Source organism: Bison bison, unplaced genomic scaffold, assembly GCF_000754665.1.
Source record: "Bison bison bison isolate TAMUID 2011002044 unplaced genomic scaffold, Bison_UMD1.0 scf7180017864531, whole genome shotgun sequence".
Classification (NCBI taxonomy): domain Eukaryota; kingdom Metazoa; phylum Chordata; class Mammalia; order Artiodactyla; family Bovidae; genus Bison; species Bison bison.
In genome coordinates this window covers 5,607,993-5,630,492 of record NW_011495081.1, presented here as the reverse complement: position 1 = coordinate 5,630,492, position 22,500 = coordinate 5,607,993, and the positions used below count along the sequence as shown (strand labels likewise).

Sequence of the window (22,500 nt, the reverse complement as noted above, 5' to 3'; positions counted from 1 at the left end):
GACTACATGTAGTACTCAGGAAAGCAACAGTTTTGAAGCATTCTCAGATACTTATGTGAAGGGCTTATTTGCATATAAACAGAGTGCTCATTATCAATCAAACTTACCAGCTCTTTTAAGCATCCAAAGGAGTTTTACCACAATTTGAACAAAAAGACATTGTTCAATATTGGCCTTCTGTGCATGGCTTGGGGGCTTCCCAGGTTGCTCAGTGGGTAAAGAATCTGCCTGACATGCAGGAGACATGAGTTCAATCCCTGGGTTGGGAAGATCACTTGGAAGAGGGCATGGCAATCCACTCTAGTATCCTTGCCTGGAGAATCCCATGGACAGAGGAGCCTGGTGAGCTACAGCACATGGGTCTCAAATAGTTAGACACAACTAAAGCGACTTAGCACACACTCACACACGCTTGGCTTATTTCACTTGGCAAAGTGTTTTCAAGGTTTCTCCATATCAAAATATATATCCGATTTCCCTCCTTTATGGCTGAGTGATATTCTACAACCTGTAATCCCACCTTTTGTTTATTGATTCTTCTGTCAATGCACATTTAGGTTGCTTCCACCTTTTGGCTGTTGTGGTTATGGATACTTTTAATTGAAGAATTTTATTATTTAAAACACCATTGACTACTCCCAGTAGGTAAACTTACTTTTATAAGGTGATTTAAAATGTGGATATGATTGCTTCCATAATTGTTCTTATTATCATCCTTTTGACATACTAAAAAGTATTTTGCTGGCAGATATTTATTGCCTTAACTTGAAGGTCCTATAATTTACTGAGCACATATGAGTACTATACCTTAAATACTGAAAAGACAGACATGGATAGAGGACATAAATGTGGAGATGCGTGTGTGTGCTGAGTCCCTTCAATTGACTCTTTGTGATCCTATGGCCTGTAGTCTGCCAAGCTTCTCTGTCCATGGGACTCTCCAAGCAAGAATACTGGAGTGAGTTTCCATGCCCTCCTCCAGGGTTATCTTCCCAACCCGTAGTTGGAAGCTGCATCTCCTGCATTGGCAGGCAGGTTCTTCACTGCTGGTGCCACCTGGGAAGCCCAGATATAGAGATAGTCATGGCCAGATTTAGTATGCAGGTTTGAGTTGTTTGACCTGCACAGTATGTATGAATTTAAAAAAATAAATAGTTTCAGATATCTGGAAATCAGGAGATTGTTACATTTTAATGTAAAATTAGATTTTGTTTTCTCAGAAAATCTGGAACATCTGACAATATCCTAAACCCCTTTTCCACATGACAACATTTTGTGGGGCTGACTGGCAGTTGCTACCTTCAGACAGAATTCATACTCTTCAGTTGAACATAAATTGTATATGATCTGATTTTCTTGTTTTTACTTTTCTAGCCCCCAACAGACCTGTTCTCTGGAGCTGTGCTGTATTTAACACATGACTAGTCCAAATTGAGACATGCTGTTTGTATGAAAATCACACTGGATTTCAAATAGTTGGCATGAAATAAGAGGGCAAAATATTTCATTAATAATTTTTGTATTGGTTATATGTTTAAATGGTAATATTTTGGTTCAATAAATTAGTAAAATAAGTTTAACCTGTTCTTTTTACCTTTTAAAAAATATGGCTACTAGACAATTTAAGATTGCATATGTGTCTCACATTAGATTTCTGTTAAATAGTACTACTCTTGTTGGTCATGTCCTAGTACAGGGGTTGCTAAGCAATAGCCCATGAGCCAAATCTGACTAGTTGCCTGTTTTGGTATGATCCACATGTTAAGAATGATTTTCACAGCTGATTATTTACATTTTTTTTTTATTATAGGGAACATTTAGTTTTAAACCTCAATTGAAATATTGTTCCTCTCAAAAGAATTTAATTTGTCTCATTAGTCGACCAGTAGTTCAAAACACTATACTCAGTTATTCTTATCATTATTATTGTATTTTGAATTTCATCAAAAGCTTATGAAAATTGTTTTTTCTCTTGTTATTCAAGTTCCTATATTTTATCCTTAATGTTCCTTCTTTGTGTGCAAAGCCTAAAATATTTACTATCTGTCTTTTCACAGAAAAAGTTTACTAACTGTTGGTCCAATAGGAAGCTGATGCAGGCAGCTTTCTGAGGAAGTTAAAGATAGTGGAAATACTTTGGATTGTGATAGGCAAGGGTTCCAATCCTATTCATTGATCTAATCTCTGAGTCTTTGTTTTCTTACCTGTAAAATGGCAATAATGATTCCTTTCTGAATTATTTCATAATTAATAAGATTCTGTGAATATAGGTAAGATACTGTACAAGATGTTTTGTGGGCTAGGTAACTCTAGCACTTCCTCTGCCTAGAATGCTCTTCCTTGTCATACCTGACTTGGTGCCTTCTTGCCCATCTTTAGCTCAGATCATTTCTAGTTCAGAGAGGCATTTCTTGCTCTAGCCTCGAGCTTAGGTTAGCTCTCCCCAGAAATCCTGCCTTTTTTTTTTTAATGCTTATCATATTTACTGCTGTTTGTCCCACATCTGTCTGCCATCTAAGAATTTAATATGTAGAAGGGAAGTGTCCTGTTAACCACTATTTTATAGTACTAACACAAAATGAGTATCAAATAAATTTCTTTGAGTGATGTTGATGCAAAATACTGTACAAATGACACACACACACACAAGCTAGAAGAATTCAGAGGGAGATTTGTTTTTTCCACAGAGATTTCAGTTTGTGTCTAGAAATTTGGGTCATGTTTTAGCACTTACAGTTTAAATATATCTATACTTTATTCATCCCTTCTGCAGACTTGTATTTTCTCATTCATCTTTCTTAAAGAAATATAGGTAAAACACTAAACACAATGTCTGGCACACAGTAAGGCCTCAACAAATTCTCTTTTCTCTAATTGTGGATGATGATGGTAAATCGGAATACTGAACATAAAATAACCAAAGTATCTATGTACTAGATAAAATTGAGAGATCAAAAATTTTGGAGAACAGAAGGAAATCCACTTTAAGCAAATTGCAACACCCAAATTCAAACCACTCTTGGCAACAAAAGTCAACTTTATTTTTTTAATGAACAGGATTTGAAGTAAAGGACAGTAAAAACTTAGAATCCAAATCAAGTTCTGAAAACCAAAACTAAATTTTGTAATGTCCTGAGTTTATACACTCAGTTCAGTTCAGTTGCTCAGTCGTGTCCAACTCTTTGTGACCCCATGGACCGCAGCATGCCAGGCCTCCCTGTCCATCACCAACTCCTGGAGTTTACTCAAACTCATGTCCATTGAGTCAGTGATACCATCCAACCATCTCATCCTCTGTCGATCCCTTCTCCTCCCACTCAATCTTTCCCAGCATATGGGTCTTTTCCAATGAGTCAGTTCTTCACATCAGGTGGCCAAAGTATTGGAGTTTCAGCTTCAGCATCAGTCCTTCCAATGAATATTCAGGACTGATTTCCTTTGGGATGGACTAGTTGGATCTCCTTGCAGTCCAAGAGACTCTCAAGAGTCTCCTCAAACACCACAGTTCAAAAGCATCAATTCTTCAGCACACACTAGTTACAAATTTATACAATGAATGTCTGTGTGCCAAAATATTTCTTGTCAGAATGACAACTGGCAGTTGTGATTCCCATCCCTTCAAACACAAGGCTTAACAGCTGGGAAGAAAAAGCCCACAGTAGGATTCATGTTAGGCTTTTCTAACAGGAATGGACGCTAAGGCTCTAGAGATGACAGAGCTGATAATCAAAGGCAGCCTCAGGGTTTCCTGTTACAACCTTACCTAACCTTGAAATGAAGGTCACCCAATACATAATTTTAAAAGGCCAGATTTGGTTGATCAGATCCACAAGATGGAGTCATTATCCTCCTTACCAAGCTTTAGGGATTTCTGGAATTTCGTTTGAGAATTCTATGTATTCCATTCCCAGGTCTTCAACTCTGTTCAGTTTAACCAGTATTTGTCAAGTATCTACTATGTGCTAGGCACTAAGGAAATAGAGTTGAATATACAGTCAGAGTCTGTTTTAGAGGAGCTCAGAGTCTGGTGGCAATGGCACCCCACAAAATCCCATGGATGGAGGAGCCTGGTGGGCTGCAGTCCATGGGGTTGCTAAGAGTTGGACACGACTGAGCGACTTCACTTTCATGCATTGGAGAAGGAAATGGCAACCCACTCCAGTGTTCTTGCCTGGAGAATCCCAGGGACGGGGGAGCCTGGTGGGCTGCCGTCTATGGGGTCGCACAGAGTCGGACACGACTGAGGTGACTTAGCAGCAGCAGCAGAGTCTGGTGGAAGAGAACAGTGTGCAAGAGACACCAATTCACTGCATGTATGCTGCAAGAGCACCCTGCACACTTACTGTACAGCATCAAAGATGGGCTCCATGCCCAGGACTGAGAACCAATCAGGGCAGTCTTCCTGATGGAGTTAAACCAGAATAGACTCAGAGTGTGTGAGTGTGTGCATGTGTGTGTCTATAAGGAAGGTAGTGGAGGTACAAACTAGAGTTAAGGCCATCTGTTTTTATCCTTGTATCTTTCTTGCGTCCTGTACTCAGTTGTGTCCAACTCTTTGCGACCCCATGGACTATAACCTGCCAGGCTCCTCTGTCCACGGAATTTTCTGGGCAGGAATACTGGAGTGGGTTGCCATTCCTCCTTCAGGGGATCTTCCTGACCCAGTGATTGAACCCACATCTCCTGCATCTCTTGCATTGACAAGCGGATTCTTTACCACTGCTCCACCTGGGAAGCCCAGAGTGGAAAGTTAGTAAATAGCTAATCATACAAATGTATGAGTTGGTGTGCTAGAGTTATGAACAGACTGCTCTGGCAACACAAAGGGAATGACAGATTGCCTCAGGAAAAGCCACCTGAAGAAAGGTTAGAGAAGACTGTATTAAGCAGAGAAGAGAATTCCCCAAATGGTACGAGTTCACTTGTTATCTCAGACTAATTACTTTATCCTCAAGCATGTCCTGGTTTGAACAGTAAATTACATGGTCACACCATGTAGAACAGCAGTGTAGTGGAGACTTCTTGCTTCCAGCAAAATCATCCTCTCTTTTTGAAACTTGGTGGCACTATCTCCCAGCCTGACTTGCTGTTGGAGGTGGCCCTGTGACTAAGTTCTCTTCAGTGGAATGGGAACAAAAGTGATGTGTTCCCAGCAGCAGAAGAACTGAAGAAGAATGAAATTAAAAGTTAATGTGCTGCTTTCCCTATCACAAACTTCTCATGTCACAAAACTGACTTGCACTGTGATAAAGGAGAGCTTGAAATCATGTGTGACACTGAAATTTTGAATAAGGATGAAATTTTAAAAGAGACACAAACATAGAGAACAGACTTTTGGACTCTGTGGGAGAAGGTGAGGGTGGGATGATTTGAGAGAATAGCATTGAAACATGTGTATTACCATATGTGAAATAGATTGCCAGTCCAGGTTCAATGCATGCGACAGGGTGCTCAGGGCCGGTGCACTGGGATGACCCTGAGGGATGGGATGGGGAAGGGTGTGGGAGGGGGGTTTGGGATGGGGGACACATGTATACCCATGCCTTATTTATGTCAATGTATGGCAAAAACCACTACAATATTTTAAAGTAATTAGCCTCCAATTAAATTAATTTACAAAAAAATTTTTAATACCTGTAAGTACTAGGTAGTGATAGATCTGCTTAAGATGTTTTATAATGGACATTTGATGGCACCGCCATGCAATGAAAAGCAAGTTGCCAGATAATATGGAGGTAATACCATTTCTGTAAACATAAAATCCATATATTTTACATATACTTATATTTCTATATATGTGCATAGGAAAAGATCCAAACTATTAAATACAGACGGTTAACAGTACCTCTGAGTACTCTTTAGTCGCACTAATCAATGTATTAGAATGCATTAATAGAAATTTTCAGAATGAAAAGTAACATTGAGTGTTAATTTTGATAATCCTAGAGATGAAGGGAATGTTAGATAAGGAATTATACACAAGTTACTTTAATATGTTTGATGATAGCTGCTATTAGTCAGTGAATCTTAATTTAGTTTTTTTGTACATACCTGAAATAAAAGTCTCCTGAGGTTTCCAAATGTAATTTATTTTCTTATTAATGTCATCTAATGTCAATTTATATAAATAGAATTCTGATTTTTAACTCTGAGCTTTCATAATTAAATGCTCTAGTTTGAAGAAAAATTTGCCCATCTGTCTGTTACTATCTAGCTGTTTCTTCCATTTTAAAATCATATCTTCTGATGTATCCAAGATGTAATTAAAATCCATGGACGGCAGAGTCAGACATGCCTGGATTTGAATCTCAGTTCTTTAATTTTTTTTTTTACTTTGTGTTATAAGCAAGTTACTTTATCTCTTTAAGCAAAAATTACAGGACTTCATAAAGCTCTTTTGAGGATTAAATGCCACAGTGCATCCCCAGTGCCCAGAATGACAGAGTAGACAATGAGAATCCCACCCATATCTCTACCCAGTCTTTGCTCTCATCTCAGTTCACTTTTAAGAAGCAGTAAATGTAGTTTAATGCAGTTACTAAATAAGAATTCATAAACCTTCCATTGCCCTGCATTAATTAACACTACCCAGCCTCTCAAAAAAGTTTTAGCAGGCAATTGGTAATTTGAAAGCAAAGGTGTAAGTAGTATTTTATCTCTTTTGTCTCTTGTAAATTTCTTGCTTCTGAATTATATTTTATCTTGTCAAGATTGAAATAAAATGAGGGAAAAGATAATTATGTTGGGACAAATGTGAACAGAGGACAAATTTTAAAAATTAGTAGTAACTCATACATATTGGTAGTAACAGGAAAATAAAGCAATATTTAAAACAACCTGTTTTTTAATTATAAGATTTATCATCCTTATGTATTAATATTTCAGAAAATTTAGTTTGTAGATATAAGGTGATGTAAATTAAAAAAAGAGCTACAGCACCCACAGTCTCACCTTCTGAGTAGCTATTCTCAATATTTTAGTGCATATACTTCTCATATGCTGATACATATTTAAAATCTTGTTTACTTTTTGAGACCACATTTTTTCAGTTACTATGTTGTTAACATTTCCTGTTATTCAGTATTCCATAACATTATTTTAAATGGATGATGATATTCTAGTCAAAAGCTTTATTTTACTAATATTCTTAATTTTGAACATTTATGTGTGCAGTATTTTTACTCTTGCAAAGCAATGTTTTGCCATGATTTTAGTCAATTTTCTGGTGCATATCCATGATTATTTTTTATTGAAAAATTCCTTGAAGTGGAATGTTTAGATAAAAAGTTGTGTACAATTTAAATATTTGATATACATTGCTAAATTCTCCTCTAGTAAGCTATAACATTTATGCTTTCATTGATAATACTTGAAAGCACCAGTTTCCCTGTATTCATTGTTCCTTGAATTCACTAATCCTTATCAGTAGAAAAATTTTTTTGACTCGTCAGTCAGTAAGTTAAACACATCATCTCATTATTTTAGTCTGAATTATTTTATTAATAGTAATATTTAATTTTTGTGCTTGTTTTATTTGGCCCTTGTATTTCTTTTATGAACTGTGTATTTGTTTCTTTTGCTCTTATTTTCTTTGGTGTTTATTTTTTTTGTAATTAATTTTTTTAGTCTACCTAAAGTGGTTTTTTTTTTTTTTTTGGCATTTCTTTTCCATGGGGATGGTCTTGATTCCTGTCTCCTGTACAATGTCACGAACCTCCGTCCATAGTTCATCAGGGACTCTATCAGATCTAGTCCCTTAAATCTATTTCTCACTTCCACTGTATAATCATAAGGAATTTGATTTAGGTCATACCTGAATGGTCTAGTGGTTTTCCCTACTTTCCTCACAAACTGGAATCAAGATTGCAGGAAGAAATATCAATAACCTTAGATATGCAGATGACACCACCCTTATGGCAGAAAGTGAAGAGGAACTAAAAAGCCTCTTGATGAAGGTGAAAGTGGAGAGTGAAAAAGTTGGCTTAAAGCTCAACATTCAGAAAACTAAGATCATGATGTCTGGTCCCATCACTTCGTGGGAAATAGATGGGGAAACAACGGAAACAGTGGCAGACTTTATTTTTCTGGGCTCCAAAATCACTGCAGATGGTGATTGCAGCCGTGAAATTCAAAGACGCTTACTCCTTGGAAGAAAAGTTATGACCAACCTAGATTGCATATTGAAAAGCAGAGATATTACTTTGCCAACAAAGGTCCGTCTAGTCAAGGCTATGGTTTTTCCTGTGGTCATGTATGGATGTGAGAGTTGGACTGTGAAGAAAGCTGAGTGCTGAAGAATTGATGCTTTTGAACTGTGGTATTGGAGAAGACTCTTGAGAGTCCCTTGGACTGCAAGGAGATCCAACCAGTCCATTCTAAAGGAGATCAGTCCTGGGATTTCTTTGGAAGGAATGATGCTGAAGCTGAAACTCCAATACTTTGGCCACCTCATGCGAAGAGTTGACTCATTGGAAAAGACCCTGATCCTGGGAGGGATTGTGGGCAGGAGGAGAAGGGGACAACAGAGGATGAGATGGCTGGATGGTATCACCGACTCAATGGACATGAGTTTGGGTGAACTCTGGGAGTTGGTGATGGACAGGGAGGCCTAGCATGCTGCAATTCATGGGGTCGTAAAGAGTCGGACACGACTGAGTGACTGAACTGAACTGAAAGTGTTCTTCAAAAGGAGAAGGGAGCAGCAGAGGATGAGATGGTTAGATAGCATCACTGACTCAAGGGACATGAGTTTGGGCAAACTCTGGGAGAGATGTATTTCAGAATTTGTTATGTTTTGGATTTTAGAAAAGTAATGTAGCACATAGACCATATGTCATATAACAACTGTAGCACAATCTGAAACAGTTCCCTGTAATAAAGTACTTCAGTATTTTCACAGTAAAACAGTCACACTAAGTGATATAAGTAAAGTCTATAAATTAGTACTTACTAGGTTTTGTTGCCTGATAAGTTCTAAAACATTCAATTTTCATAAATTCGGAATTGTGCCTAAGACACATTAAACTTGTATCATATTTAGCATGTAATAAAGCCTTAAGTATGTAAGTTGTGTCTATTTTAGCCTGATAATTAGTTCCATTATCTGTCTTTGCTTCACAATGTGATATAACTGCTTTAGTGATTTTTGTTTTAATATTAGTTTTACTGTCTTCCTTTTAACCCCAAAATTTCTTGGTCATATGTTTTAGGTATATTATAGAATTTTTTCCTCAGTAAGACAAATTACATGGAGAGTTACAGATTAACTTGGCGGAAGCATAGCAGACAGGGTTGAGCTGTGTTGACTGTGGACAGGGCTGTGCTTCCTGTGTCGGGGTACTGAGTCACTTTTGTATTCACTCTTGAATAAATGTTTAGTGGTCCATCTTCAACTTTCAAGACCAACTTGAAAATTGCTGGTCTCGACACATTTCTGAAAGTATATCTGGCTGGACCCCTGAGGTGCTCTCATGGTTATTAATACTGTCTATAGTATTAGCATCTTAGAGCCTCCCAGCAGCCATGCTACAAAGAAACCCATTAATTGTGATTTAAGCTAGTGTTAAAGAAAATCATTTGACTACAAAATCCGTATATCACAATATCCAGCACATAGTTTAGGAAATGAGTTGTCTGATGAAAAGTAAAAGTACTTAGAATTTGAGGATTTTCATTCATCACTAATCCGTCACAGGTGTTTACTGAATGTCTGCTATCTTGCTGTTATGGTTGTTTACTGGAGGATATAAAAGAATTGTAAGACATGGTACCTTACCTCAGGAACAAACCCAATGAAAACAACCAGGGAAGTGCTGACTGTGGAGCTGCAATTCTCAATGGACTGTTAGCCCTCTGAGGGTACAGAGGCATCGAATTGATGTTTGTATTACTGGAACCAGTACAGTGCATTGTTTATAGTAGCGCTGCCGTTCAGTAAATATATTAGACAGAAGAATGAAAGGAGGGAGAGAGGAGGTGGCACTGTCTTTAGGACATGGCAGTGTATTTTGGCTCATACATGCGTATGAGATGAGGACAAAGCCAGAGTGAGCTTCACAAATGCGATTGAACCAAAGCTGGGTGAACAAGGATTAATGGGGACATTTCCCTCATCACTGTGGGAAGTAATGATTGAAAATAGGCTTATTGCACATGTAAGGCATATCACAGAGGATGATATGGCTGAAGACGAGATGGTTAGACAGCATCACTGACTCAGTGGGCATGAACTTGAGCAAACTTGGGGAGATAGTGGAGAACACAGAAGCCTGGCAGGCTGCAGTACATAGAGGCTCAAAGAGTCAGATACGACTTAGCAACTGAGCAACAACAAGGCATATCATGCCCAGCCTAACCCATGTTCAGATGCTCTTTCATACTGATAGAAGCCCACCTCTCTTACCCTGTTTGGGCCCCAGAATCCTAACTATGGTTCTCAAGGAGTTCTCTGATTCAGATAGCTACTTTAGTGGGTGAGAGAAAATGTGGCTCATTATTTCATGTAAAAACCGAAAAGCATTCTAGTGTGGAAAACGACGCAGGGCTGGTCTAATTAAGCAGCCTGCCACATGTTTCTCAGCTGAACTCTGTTCCTTAGCTCAGTCGATAGACTGACTCTCTTACACGTGTGTACACGCTTTGTGTGCAAAATAACTGAATGATTGAGGTATTTTCTGACACGTATCACTTTCTTCCTGAGCTCTTGCCCACCGAATCTGGGGGAAAAATAACTGTCCAGTTCTGTTCAAAGTCTGAGCAGATCATTTAAATAGTTATTTTAGATCATTATTTCTGTCAAATAGACTCTCCTGTGTTCTCTTGGTTTCCTTTAGGTAGTATATGGAAGAAGAGCTGTGGCTTTCATATCCTGAGGCACTGGGAGAAGGGGCCCCTGGCCTCATGCTGGCCCATTGAAGTTACTGGTTAGCACGGCAGCTGCCTGCCATGGTCTTGTCCCTTGTCCACCTGGTTGCTCTTCTGCCTTCAGTGTGTGAACTTAGTCTCTTCTCTTGACTTGGGCACTTTCTCTGGTGGTGCTTCCTGGCTGATACAATCTAAACCTGACTTCCTGTGATATTAGAGATGGCCCCCAAAGGTCTGACTGAGACACCGATCTGGCCCTGGCTCGAGTGGTTTGTGGGGCCGCTCTCACCACAGCCACTCTCCTCACCACGCCGATAGCCTGTGGCGGACTTCACTGAGCCGCTTCCACATCACAGGACACAGAAACCAAAGGTGGTTCCAGAAAGCTAAACCCAAGCCACACCCTAAAAAAGGAGAACTTAGGACCTAATCCTTCTGGCTACTTTCCTGCTTCTCTCTCTGAGACGTCTTCCAGTTTTTCCTCTAGGACAGTAGGAAGTAGGCTTCTATTTTGTTCTTACATTATATCTTATTTCTGATTCCAGCAAAGGCTTAATAACAGTTAGTCATTACTCGTAATCTATAAGAGAGAATTTATAGGTTGAGTCATCTAAATTTAGCTGTTTATATGGTTAATTTGGGGGTGGAGGGTAAAGAGTTTTCTTGAGAGGCTCATCTTTCAAGGCAACAGTCTTTTTTTTTTTTTTTTAAGGCTTGTATGCAAGAGTATTGCTTTGTTGCACATTTCTGTTGTACATGACAAAAGCAATGTTATGTGACAAATCCTAGGGATGCCTGGAATAGTTTGGGCAGTCAAGTTCTTGGGAAGGCTAAAATGAAAAGGATATTTTTTAAACCATTACTCTAGTTACATTACCCATTATAATACCTAAAGGACAGATTATGAAGACTTCGGAGTGAGATAATTTTAGTTACTAGGGATAGAGACTCATTCAGCTGGTCTGAAGTAATGGGGCATTTATTGTGAGGATATATATGACATATCTGTTAGAGTTTATTGGTTATAGTCAGTGGGGTCTGGGTTAGGCTAACTAGGCAAAGGAAGAATTTAATGGGGTGGCAGGTGGTAGCAAGTGGGATTCAAGGAAGGACCGAAGAAAGGGGCTGTAGAAAGAACTGAAACAACTCCAGACATCTGGATTTAAGGAACAAACTCTTGAACGTGCTATTAATGGGACAGATTCTCTCCAGCTGTTTACATCTCTGTGTGATTTCCCTCATGACTGTATCTCTGAAGAGAGAGGATGATTGGTCAAGGGTCTACCCCTTGGCCAAAGTAGCACAGTCCCTCCAAAACTGCACAGAATAGTGGAAAAAATGGAGAATCAGTCTGAGAGGGCAAGCTGAGTTGAATTTAGGCAAGTGGCTTTCCTAAGGGCTTCTGTGATAGCTCAGTTGGTAAAGAATCTGCCTGCAAAGAAGGGAGACCCCGGTTCAGTTCCTGGGTTTCCTAATTAGGCTTTCCAAATTGTGACAGAACGTCTAGCAGAAAGTTTATAATCTGGCTACTAAGTCAGCACTAACTCAGCATCATTTTCCCCACAGAATGTGGAAGAGCTAAAATTGTTTTATGATTACTTAAAAAAAAAAAGACAGGGAAGGAAGGAGATTTTTAAAGAGGTTTGTTTCTTTAATTAAGTGTTAAATATATTTAAGGTAAGCACAGAGACTTCTCTTTTATATCCCTTTAGACAAACTATAAATATTTAAAAAATATTTCTGTTTTAAAATAGTTGTAAAGTATTTGCTGGTTTTTAAATATTATGAAAATTTATTTCATAAATTATCTTTTAAACTGACTTCAAGAAGCTGCAGACTCTGGTAAAGGTAGCTTTTTTTTTTTTTCTCAAAGAATTGGCAAGGATGGGAGAGGAATCCCTGGCTTTGGAAGGCCTGGACTGTATAAACCATCTTGATTGTCAAATGTCTCAGAACTAATAATATATGGCAGAGCAAGAATTCACAGCCAGTTTTGAATTAGAAGTGCTACTCTTCCCCAAGTCTAAAAGTGGCACTTTCAAATTTTTTTTGTAGAAGGGATTTAAGTGGGATAACTGGGTTAGAAGTGGGAGCTAGGTCAGGACTTTAAGGGAATCTCTTAAGACTGGAACTAAGTATATATATAAGTATATAGCTTGTGAGGATGGGGCTGAACCAAGGCAAAGCTAAGCACTAAGTCCTTAATTATGCCCTCACTATAGGACCAGCACCTACTTTATAGTTAAATTCAGAAATAGATTAGGTATGGGTTGCACTAACCATTGGAGAAGGCAATGGCACCCCACTCCAGTACTCTTGCCTGGAAAATCCCATGGACGGAGGAGCCCGGTAGGCTGCAGTCCATGGGGTCGATAAGAGTCAGACACGACTGAGCGACTTCACTTTGACTTTTCACTTTGAAGCATTGGAGAAGGCAATGGCAACCCACTCTAGTATTCTTGCCTAGAGAATCCCAGGGACGGGGGAGCCTGGTGGGCTGCCGTCTATGGGGTCACACAGAGTCGGACATGACTGAAGCGACTTAGCAGCAGCAGCAGCAGCACTAACCATCTAGTCCCTGTTGTCATTCCTTCCAGTCAGACCACTGCCAAGTCCAGCTCACTTGGATCAGCTCTGCCCTGTCTCTCCGCTTATGCTTTTAAGGCTCAGCCTTCTCTCTTCCCCCTTCCAAAGTCATGTCAAACCAATCAGTAATCATATTTAGAACAAATTTTGTCATGTAATTAATTACTAGTTAGTAATTAATTAATATGAATTAATAATACTGCCCTATATTATCACTTCTTTACCTAGTTAGACACTACCCATCATTTGTGGCTTTCTGTTTTCTCCAACCACTCCATCCTCCAATAATATTTTTGTCTTTTATATTTATAGATTTATTGTTTGTACCTTCCATTGTATACTGTTTCTCACTTTCTATGTTTTATCTCAACCATGTTACACTTTGCTTATTTGTACCTAGATAAATGTCTAGTACAGCGTGTGAGAGTATGTCATATGATTTAATGTTGTGATTTTCCAAATTGGTGAAGTGATTTGGAATCAACTGGATTCAGTTCTAGGTTCCAACTATCTCCTTGCCTACAACTCCAACTTTATTTAATTAAGAGCTAAGCTTTTGTTTAAAGATTTCAGAGACTACCCCTCCTTGCCCCACCATAAGGATCATTTATTAAATAGACCAGGTGTATTTTTCATTTGCCTGGCCTAATTATAAGTCTTCAATCCTGGTTCTGGTGCTTCTTCACAGTCCCTAGCTTGATTTTGAATAAACAGATTTTTAATAAACATTAAGATGAAATAAATAGTATAATATTTATATCTTATGGATTTTTAGATTTACTTCAACTCTAAAGGATATTTAAATTCATTTTAAGTCAAAAATAATTCAGATTTCTCTAACATTATAAGTGTTAAGCACATAGAATCATTTCTTAAAGAAATTAACACAGAAACTTAAAGACCCCCATGAGTGTTCCATGAATTACCTTTCATATTTATGGCAGGAACAGATAGCATTTATTTGACATATTGACTTGTTTACCAATTTCATTTTGTACATCTGAACTTTTCAAACCATTGCTTATACTTTGGTTTCATCTTTGTTGGCATGTAGTGAACCAAAAATAGCAGCCTGGTCCAATTTAAAATGATTCAGGCTCATTATCGTTCAATAACTTTACCAATTTTTTTTTGTGTGGCCACTCTTTATCAATTACATTAATGCATTTCTAGATACAAATTATTTAGGTTGACAGAATTCAGAGTTTTTCCTGGACATACATGATACCAAATAGTGGCTTCCCCCACCCTCCTAGCAGCCACCTTCTGTTCCCATACATAAATGGCAGCCAGCAATGGCTGGAAACAAAGGACTCTCTCCCAGTCTCTGAATACAGTGACATTCATTCTGAGAGAAGCAGGGGCAGCTTTTTGAAAGCCGACTTCTTCAGTTCAACAATAACACACAATGAGTTATTGACTTGTTTATATACGGAGCTCTTTTCAGTAACTAACTCTGACTCCCACAGTCTGGACAAATGATTGATTTTGTGGTTAGAAAAAGAGAAAGCTCTCGCGCTAAACTCTGTAGTGCAAACTACTTCTTCCCCATTTGTTCCGTAACTGAATAGGACCTTATTAAAATGCACTTTCCAAAAAAATACCTGCAGCTGGTCTTTATAACCATGTTTTGTATATATAAATAAGTAATTTGTCCCAGTCTTTTGTATATTAACAGACCATTGGAAAACTTGTCAATATATATGAAGGCTGATTGTCCTGTTTTTTATGCTAAACTGTATTGCCTATTGATCTGCATGTAAAATATGGATCAAATAATTTATTAATATATCAGTATTTACTGGTCAAAAATAGATTTTTTTAGATTTGGTTTTCTTCTTGGGTTATGTTGTTTTATTAAGAGCGTTGTACTCAACATATATCACATGCTTCACATTAAAATTGTAAGCTGTTCTTCTGGAGAAATAGTGAAATAGTGAAAACTGCATCAGAACAACAGTCCAAGCACTGATAGGTTGGCTGGATAAATAGGCTCTTCTCTCTTTGGCTAACACCTATGTGGAATGTCAATATGAATTACATAGAACGTAGCAGGTTGTTTGATTACCGTACCATTTATAAAGACATTAATACTCGGACTATGGAGTTTACTTTAGAGTAATTTTTTCCTATAAAATAGATTTTATTGTATCTATCATGTTAAATTTTTACACAGTCTTATATTTTCATAAATACACTTTAAAATATTTTGCTTCTGTATGTGTGCTGAGTCATGTGACCCAAGGATTGTAGCCCTCAGGCTCCTCTGGCCATGGAGTTTTCCAGAAAAGAATACTGGAGTGGGTTGCCATTTCCTCCTCCAGGAGATCTTCTGGACTCAGGGATGAAACCCAGGTCTTTTGCATTTCCTGCATTGGCAGACAGATTCTTTACTACTGAGCCACCTGGGTTGGGGAAGTTAAAAGAAAATAGCACATGGTTTACAGTAAAGTTATCCACAGCAAAAAAAGAAAATAGAAAAGAGTAGCCATATAATGTTAATGATATGTATATAATGAGATAGCTGCTGTTCTATCTGTATTTCTCCAGCAGAAGGTCTTGAGCTGGTTTTCCTTTCTAGGATGTCCATAGCAGAGCTTTTCTGAGACAGCACATGTTTGAAGAATTCCTCAAAATTAAGAGTACTTTCTATGATGGTCACAATGTGCCATATGTTTTCTATAAAACTATTCATTACTCATCTATGAGCTTTTAAGGCTTTAGAGAAAGTAGAATATCTGCTACCTTGGCATTAATATAGTCCATGGAACTCTCTAGGCCAGAATACTGGAGTGGGTAGCCTTTCCCTTCTCCAGGAAATCTTCCCAATCCAAGGATTGAACCCAGGTCTCCTGCATTGCAGGTGGATTCTTTACCAACTGAGCTACCAGGGGAGCCCTAGCATTAATAGTTTTATATAAAACATAGCTTAAAAGGTAACCACCACTAGAAATCACTTCATTGGGATCTGTTGTTTCAGGTGTATTTTTGGATTTCTTTTCTTAATTCATAGACATGGTTTGAGGGGAACTTCCTCCTTTTTAATCTTGTTTCTCTAACCAGATCATTGTCTTGAATCATTTTGTTCACTTCTCTTTGACAGAGCCATCATGTTCTTTGTTTCTTCCAAATCTGCTACTATCTTTGACTAGTCCCTTGGCTCTTCTTTTCTGGTTACCATTAATATTGAATGAGCCCACTTTAACCTAGTTTTGGAAAGCCAGTATTTGTTACTTACACTCTTTTAAAATCTTAGTGGCAAACTCTGAGGAAAATGGTGAATTAAACCTTCATATTTAACTTGTTAAATGTTGATGTGTATACCAAATATTTGTAGGTATTTTCTCACTTTAAAAAAAGACCATGATATACTTAGACAATGGTGACTTAATTTTCCACTCCTCTGTTTGGTAGAGATTTGACTTTTCATAGTTTTATACAAATTGGAGCCATCTTTCCTTTTTTTTTATAATTGAGAGAGATATTGAAAAGTGATCGCCACAAAGTCGTTAACCTTCCTCACAGTTAACCTTCCTCATAGTTACAGATTTTTTTTCCTGTGATGAGAACTTTTGAGATCTATTCTCTTAGCAACTTTCATATGTAATATGCTGTTATTAAATTATAGTCCTTATGCTGTATATTACATCCTCATGACTTATTTTATAACTCAAAGTTTGTACCTTTTGACTTCCTTCGTCCGTTTTGCCCATCCTTCAACCCCCTTCCCACCTCTGGCAACCATCAATGTTCTCTGTTATCTATGAGCTTTTTTTTTTAAGATTCCATATGTAAATGAGATCATTCATTTGCTATTTATCTTTCTCCATCTGACTTATTTGACTTAAGGTAATGCCCTTAAGGTTCATCCTTCCCATTTCCCATTTGTTTTTTATTTTTAAGTTGAAGTTTCTATCTCTTTATATGTGAAAATTAGCCTCAGAAATTTAAAGTCCATTGACAGAAAATTATTTCATGTATCTTAGATAAGAACAGCAAAGCATCTAGTTTTGTCTTAATGAAGAAACGGAACGTCCTCCTCCGAAGTGACAGAAGAATCTTACTATTGTTATTGTGTCTGGAATTTGAGGAAGAGATGCTGTTAGAAAATACATTCTCTTAATTTGACTTCTTACTTTCAGTAATTTTCTCTAGATGATTATATTAAGATATATCTCTTTTAGAATGTCTGGTCTCTTTTCAGAAAAAGCCCCTGTATGTATCCTTGTATTTTGTTGACAGTTTATTTCTCACTGTCGTACTGGGTTCTCTGTTTGGTACTATGCTTGTGATGCTTTTCAGTAACATTAATAACATTTTCCCCTCAGCTTATGTAGATTAGGATAGTGCTATAAATTGAATGTAAGAATGAGGTGATTTTTTCCAACTGTAGTAGTTTTAGAGGTAAAGAATTCCTACTTTTTAAAGAGTTACTTGAAAACAGCTCTAAACGTCACAGCCCTAGGAGCCCTCGTTAGAATTGGACTTACTGCTGTGACACCAAGGAGTTCCCTACCTCTGTTTTTGTTTTGTTTTGCTTCCCTTCAAAAAAGATTTGTTCTGATGTTTTTACATTTGGAAATTAATTTCTTAAAAGATGATCTTGGTGGCAGTTTACACATAGGCTTCCATATGTGGAAGTTGAGTTTGATATTTGACTTTTTATAATATTACATTTTCTGTATTACTTTAGTACAGGAGAATATATATTCCTTTGGGAGACTGATTCTAAGAACAGTCTCACATGATGGTATTTTCCCATTTTTATTGAGATATAATTAACATATAGCCCCTGTGTAAGTTTACAGTGAATAGCATGATGACTTGAACTTCATTCATTGTGAAATGATTACCACAGTAAGTTTAAACATCCATCGTTTCATATAGTGTAACATTTTTTTCCTTGTGAACTCTTAGGACCTACTGTCAACTAACTTTCAAATATACCATGTTGTATCATAACTGTAGTTATCATGACTATCACATGATTTTTTTTTTAAACTTGTTTTCAGTGGTTCTCAGTCTAGGAAAGGGAATGGCAAACATTGCCTGCTGTCCAAATTCAGTCTGTCACTTGTTTGTTTTTTTAAGTTTTATTGGGACATAGCCACACTCATTTGCTTATTTATTATATATTTCATGCTACATTCCCTGGTGCTCAGACAGTAAATAATCTGCCTGCAATGTCAGACGGAGAAGGCAATGGCACCCCGCTCCAGTACTCTTGCCTGGAAAATCCACGGATGGAGGAACCTGGTAGGCTGCAGTCCATGGGGTCGCTAAGAGTCGGACACGACTGAGCGACTTCACTTTCAGTTTTTACTTTCATGCATTGGAGAAGGAAATGGCAACCCACTCCAGTGTTCTTGCCTGGAGAATCCCAGGGATGGGGGAGCCTAATGGGCTGCTGTCTATGGGGTCGCACAGAGTCGGACATGAGTGAAGAGACTTAGCAGCAGCAGCAGCAGCAGCAAGGTGAGAGACCCAAGTTTGATCCCTGGATTGGGAAGATCCCCTGGAGAAGGAAATGGCAACCCACTGCAGTATACTTGCCTGAAGAATTCCATGGACAGAGGAGCCTGGTGGGCTACAGTTCATGGGGTCACGAAGAGTCAGCATGACTGAGCAACTTTCACTCACTCACTCATTTTGTGCTACATGGGTAGAGTTGAGTAACTGCAAAAGAGACTTGTGTGTGTCCCTGTCCCCGGAACCTAAATATTTCTTATGGAAATGTTTGTCAACTCCTTATCTAGGGTGATCCTCAGGATCACCTAAGGATTCCTTAGGTTTTTCCCTTCTACCAAAACAGAATCTCTGATATACTGAGCTGTGTCACATATCAGTGGAAGAAAAGTTTACAGATTTGATACTATTCTTATAGCATTGACCCCTGCCCCCATTTTATTCCAAATAGAGGAGTGGGTCTTCAGGCAGGGTTTAAGATTTAAGATTCCTGTTAACTCAAACATGATTTGCTAGGCTTATTATTGAGAAAGCCTATTTAAAACAACAACACCATTAACAAAACAAAACAAAAAGCATGATCATTAATTCATTCTTAATATTCAGTAAGAAGATGGTCTATGGCATGTCTGTTACTTAAGAACTGTTAAATATTTCAGTTTAGAAGTTTCTGTATTAGGCTGTTGCTTTCTTTCTTCCTGTCATTACCAGTCTGTTGAGTGAATATTATTGTATGAGTTTAGCTTTTTCCTTTTTTTTTTGGAAATAGCATTTTGTTTTGATGGGGATTGTTTATAAAGAATGAGTCACATTTACTTTTTTGTAACAGAAGTCTATAGCAATACTGTAGAAAATCTTTCTGGCTTTGTTCATGGAGCAGGTTGGAAATAACTATTAGGTATTTTAAGATACCGCATACTCTTTGCGGTTAAATACTGTAAATCATTCTGAACTGTTCTAGAGTGAATTGACATTTGTTTTTGGTTTATATCCTTGAATTCTTATCCTGACATAACAGCAACCAATTTATTCCCTCCTGGCAATGAAACACTTTACAGGAAATATCAGCCTAATTTTTAAAAATGTTGCTATGTTAATTCTGAAAAATGCTTTTAAAAAGTATTCACCAGTGTCAAATATTTGCTATTTGGAACCTCCTCCCAAATTATATTTTAGTGAGCTTAAAAACAATAAAAGTGGAAGTGCAAAATTCAGTGCTAAATGTTTTAAATATAAAAACATTTTGACTTATTTAATCTAAGTCGAATTAATTTTCACATACATATAAGCCAGATTAATTTGAAATCACCTTCCATGATAATGCTAAATTAGTTGTTTGAATAAATATTGCTATTAGTTGTCAATATATGCCACTTTTCATGTCATTTGCTTTTTTTTTTTCCTAGTTGAAACTGGCTGTGAATGAACAGAAAGGGAAAGTTACTGAAAAAGTCATTCTTTCAATGACAGTGAAAGAACACCGTCAGGCGCAAGCAGAAGTAAGGAACTTAATTTTTAAACTGTACCATAAAACTGCAATAAGTACTAATTATAAAATTAAGACAAATTTTACTTGGGTTTGGTAGTGAACCAACTATAGTCATCTGATAATAACAATGAAAAAAACTGGTCAAAACTGGAAATTATTTTATTGATATAGGCACCGTGAAAAATAATGATGTTCTTGAAGGAATTAATCATATTATAATTTTCTTATACTACTTACAAATGTTTTCTCATAAATTTCCTAAATTAGGAAATTATTACATGCAACCAGAATCTGGGAATTACAGAATGTGCTAACATAGGAAAAATATTACAATTTTATTGAACTTCAAATAAATAATAAAATCTTATTTTTATTTTCTGACTTTCTAGGAATAGAGTTATCTTTCTGTATTTGAAGAATGTTAGCAATGTTATCTTTTATCTCAAAAAAACTGTAGTTTATAAATGTTAAGGCTAAGTGAGCTAATCATAAGATTCTGTAGGCAATATTGTAATGAAGAACTATTAAAGCGGGGCTTCTTCTCTCCAAAGCTCATGCTGTGAAGTTGACAGCATATTCCATAAATGAAATAATAATACAAAATTGGTGTTAGACAAAAGGGGAAAATGATTTTCATGTAGTTTCCTGGAATGCAAAAGCATTTAATCTTTGTGAGGAAAGATCATGAATTTGCTAATTTCCATGTACTACTGTCAGTAAATAAAATCTATAAGCAACTTAAAGAATAAAGAGAGCATGAATATTTAAAAATTAAACTTTCATGTAATTTTCTTTTGACATTTTGGCAAAGAAATCTATCCAAGCTTTGGGGTTTTAATATTTTCTTATCACTGTAATTGTGTTTCCTTTGCTAGCTGTGTATTTTACAATAGATGAACAGGTGTAACGCATCAAATTTTCCTGAGTGAATTCAAATTTTTAAGTTAGAGACTATATTAATATTTGAGACTTATATATGTACAGTATTAAATATTATATTGTAAACACTGATTGGAAATCTCAGTATAAAATATTTCAAAAAACAAAAACAATTTTATAGATTTAAGTTATAGTTCTGATTCATTTCACTTAATATTAGAAGTGATTACACTTAATTTAACAAGTTAAAAACTAGGTTGTTAGTTATAAATTAAAGAGATATTGTTCTCTGTGTGATTTTTATCACAGAAGAAGAGTTTTATTAAATTTTCACAGTAAACTTAAAATGAATCTATCATATATGTTGATATGGTCAACTTTAGGAAATGGAAATAAAAAATCTCTAGTTGAATTAGCATAATTAAAATTATATCTGTAGTAACAAGATATTGGAGAATAAATAGAAAACAATCTAAAAGAATGAACAGATTAAATATTTTTTACATTTTAAATATTATAGTTGTTCTGCTCTTTGATATTTTATGTAAAACTACAATTTCAATGGAACTGAAGACGACATGGTGCAAGAAAATGATCATTATGCTAAAAATATAATCTTTAATGCCACCTTGTTAGCAAAGCTGGAAATAAAAATTATTTTTTCTGTAAAATTCAACATTATTTATGCTTATTTGACATTCCTTCTTTATTATCAGGTTAATGTTTATTTGGTATTTATATCCATCACTATTCCTCCTTCAAAAGGACTTATTTAGTCACATATTTGCCTAATCAGTTATGGCTCCAAATGCCTTTTGTTTGCTTCAAAAATCAAACGTGTGTGTGTGTAATAATCTCTAAATACATTCCATACACTATGAGAATACTTTCTATGTCATTAATTTGACGATGATTATATTTTGATGTGTAAGTCAGTGACATCAAGTTTTGTCCTAATTCATATACAGAGATGTTAAATCATGATGGTAAAGAGAAAAGAAAAAATGTGGGGGATGAGGAGATTGTTTCAACATTTCTTTTTTTTTTTTCTAATTTTATTTTATTTTTAACATTTCTTTTTGCCCACAGTTTAAAAATTTTACAAAAAGGCAATGGCACCCCACTCCAGTACTCTTGCCTGGAAATTCCCATGGATGGAGGAGCCTGGTGGGCTGCAGTCCATGGGGTTGCTAAGAGTCGGACACGACTGAGCGACT

The 22,500-nt window shown here is 36.7% G+C and overlaps 1 protein-coding gene across 1 annotated transcript in view; it reads left to right on the top strand.

Moving 5' to 3' along the window:
* DCDC5 (doublecortin domain containing 5) overlaps positions 1-22,500 on the top strand; it is a 405,912-nt gene that overhangs the window by 119,834 nt on the left and 263,578 nt on the right. Inside the window, exon 4 of the mRNA XM_010831800.1 lies at positions 20,322-20,414. Within this exon, the coding sequence (XP_010830102.1) occupies positions 20,322-20,414 (93 nt within the window). The remainder of the gene's footprint in view (positions 1-20,321; positions 20,415-22,500) is intronic.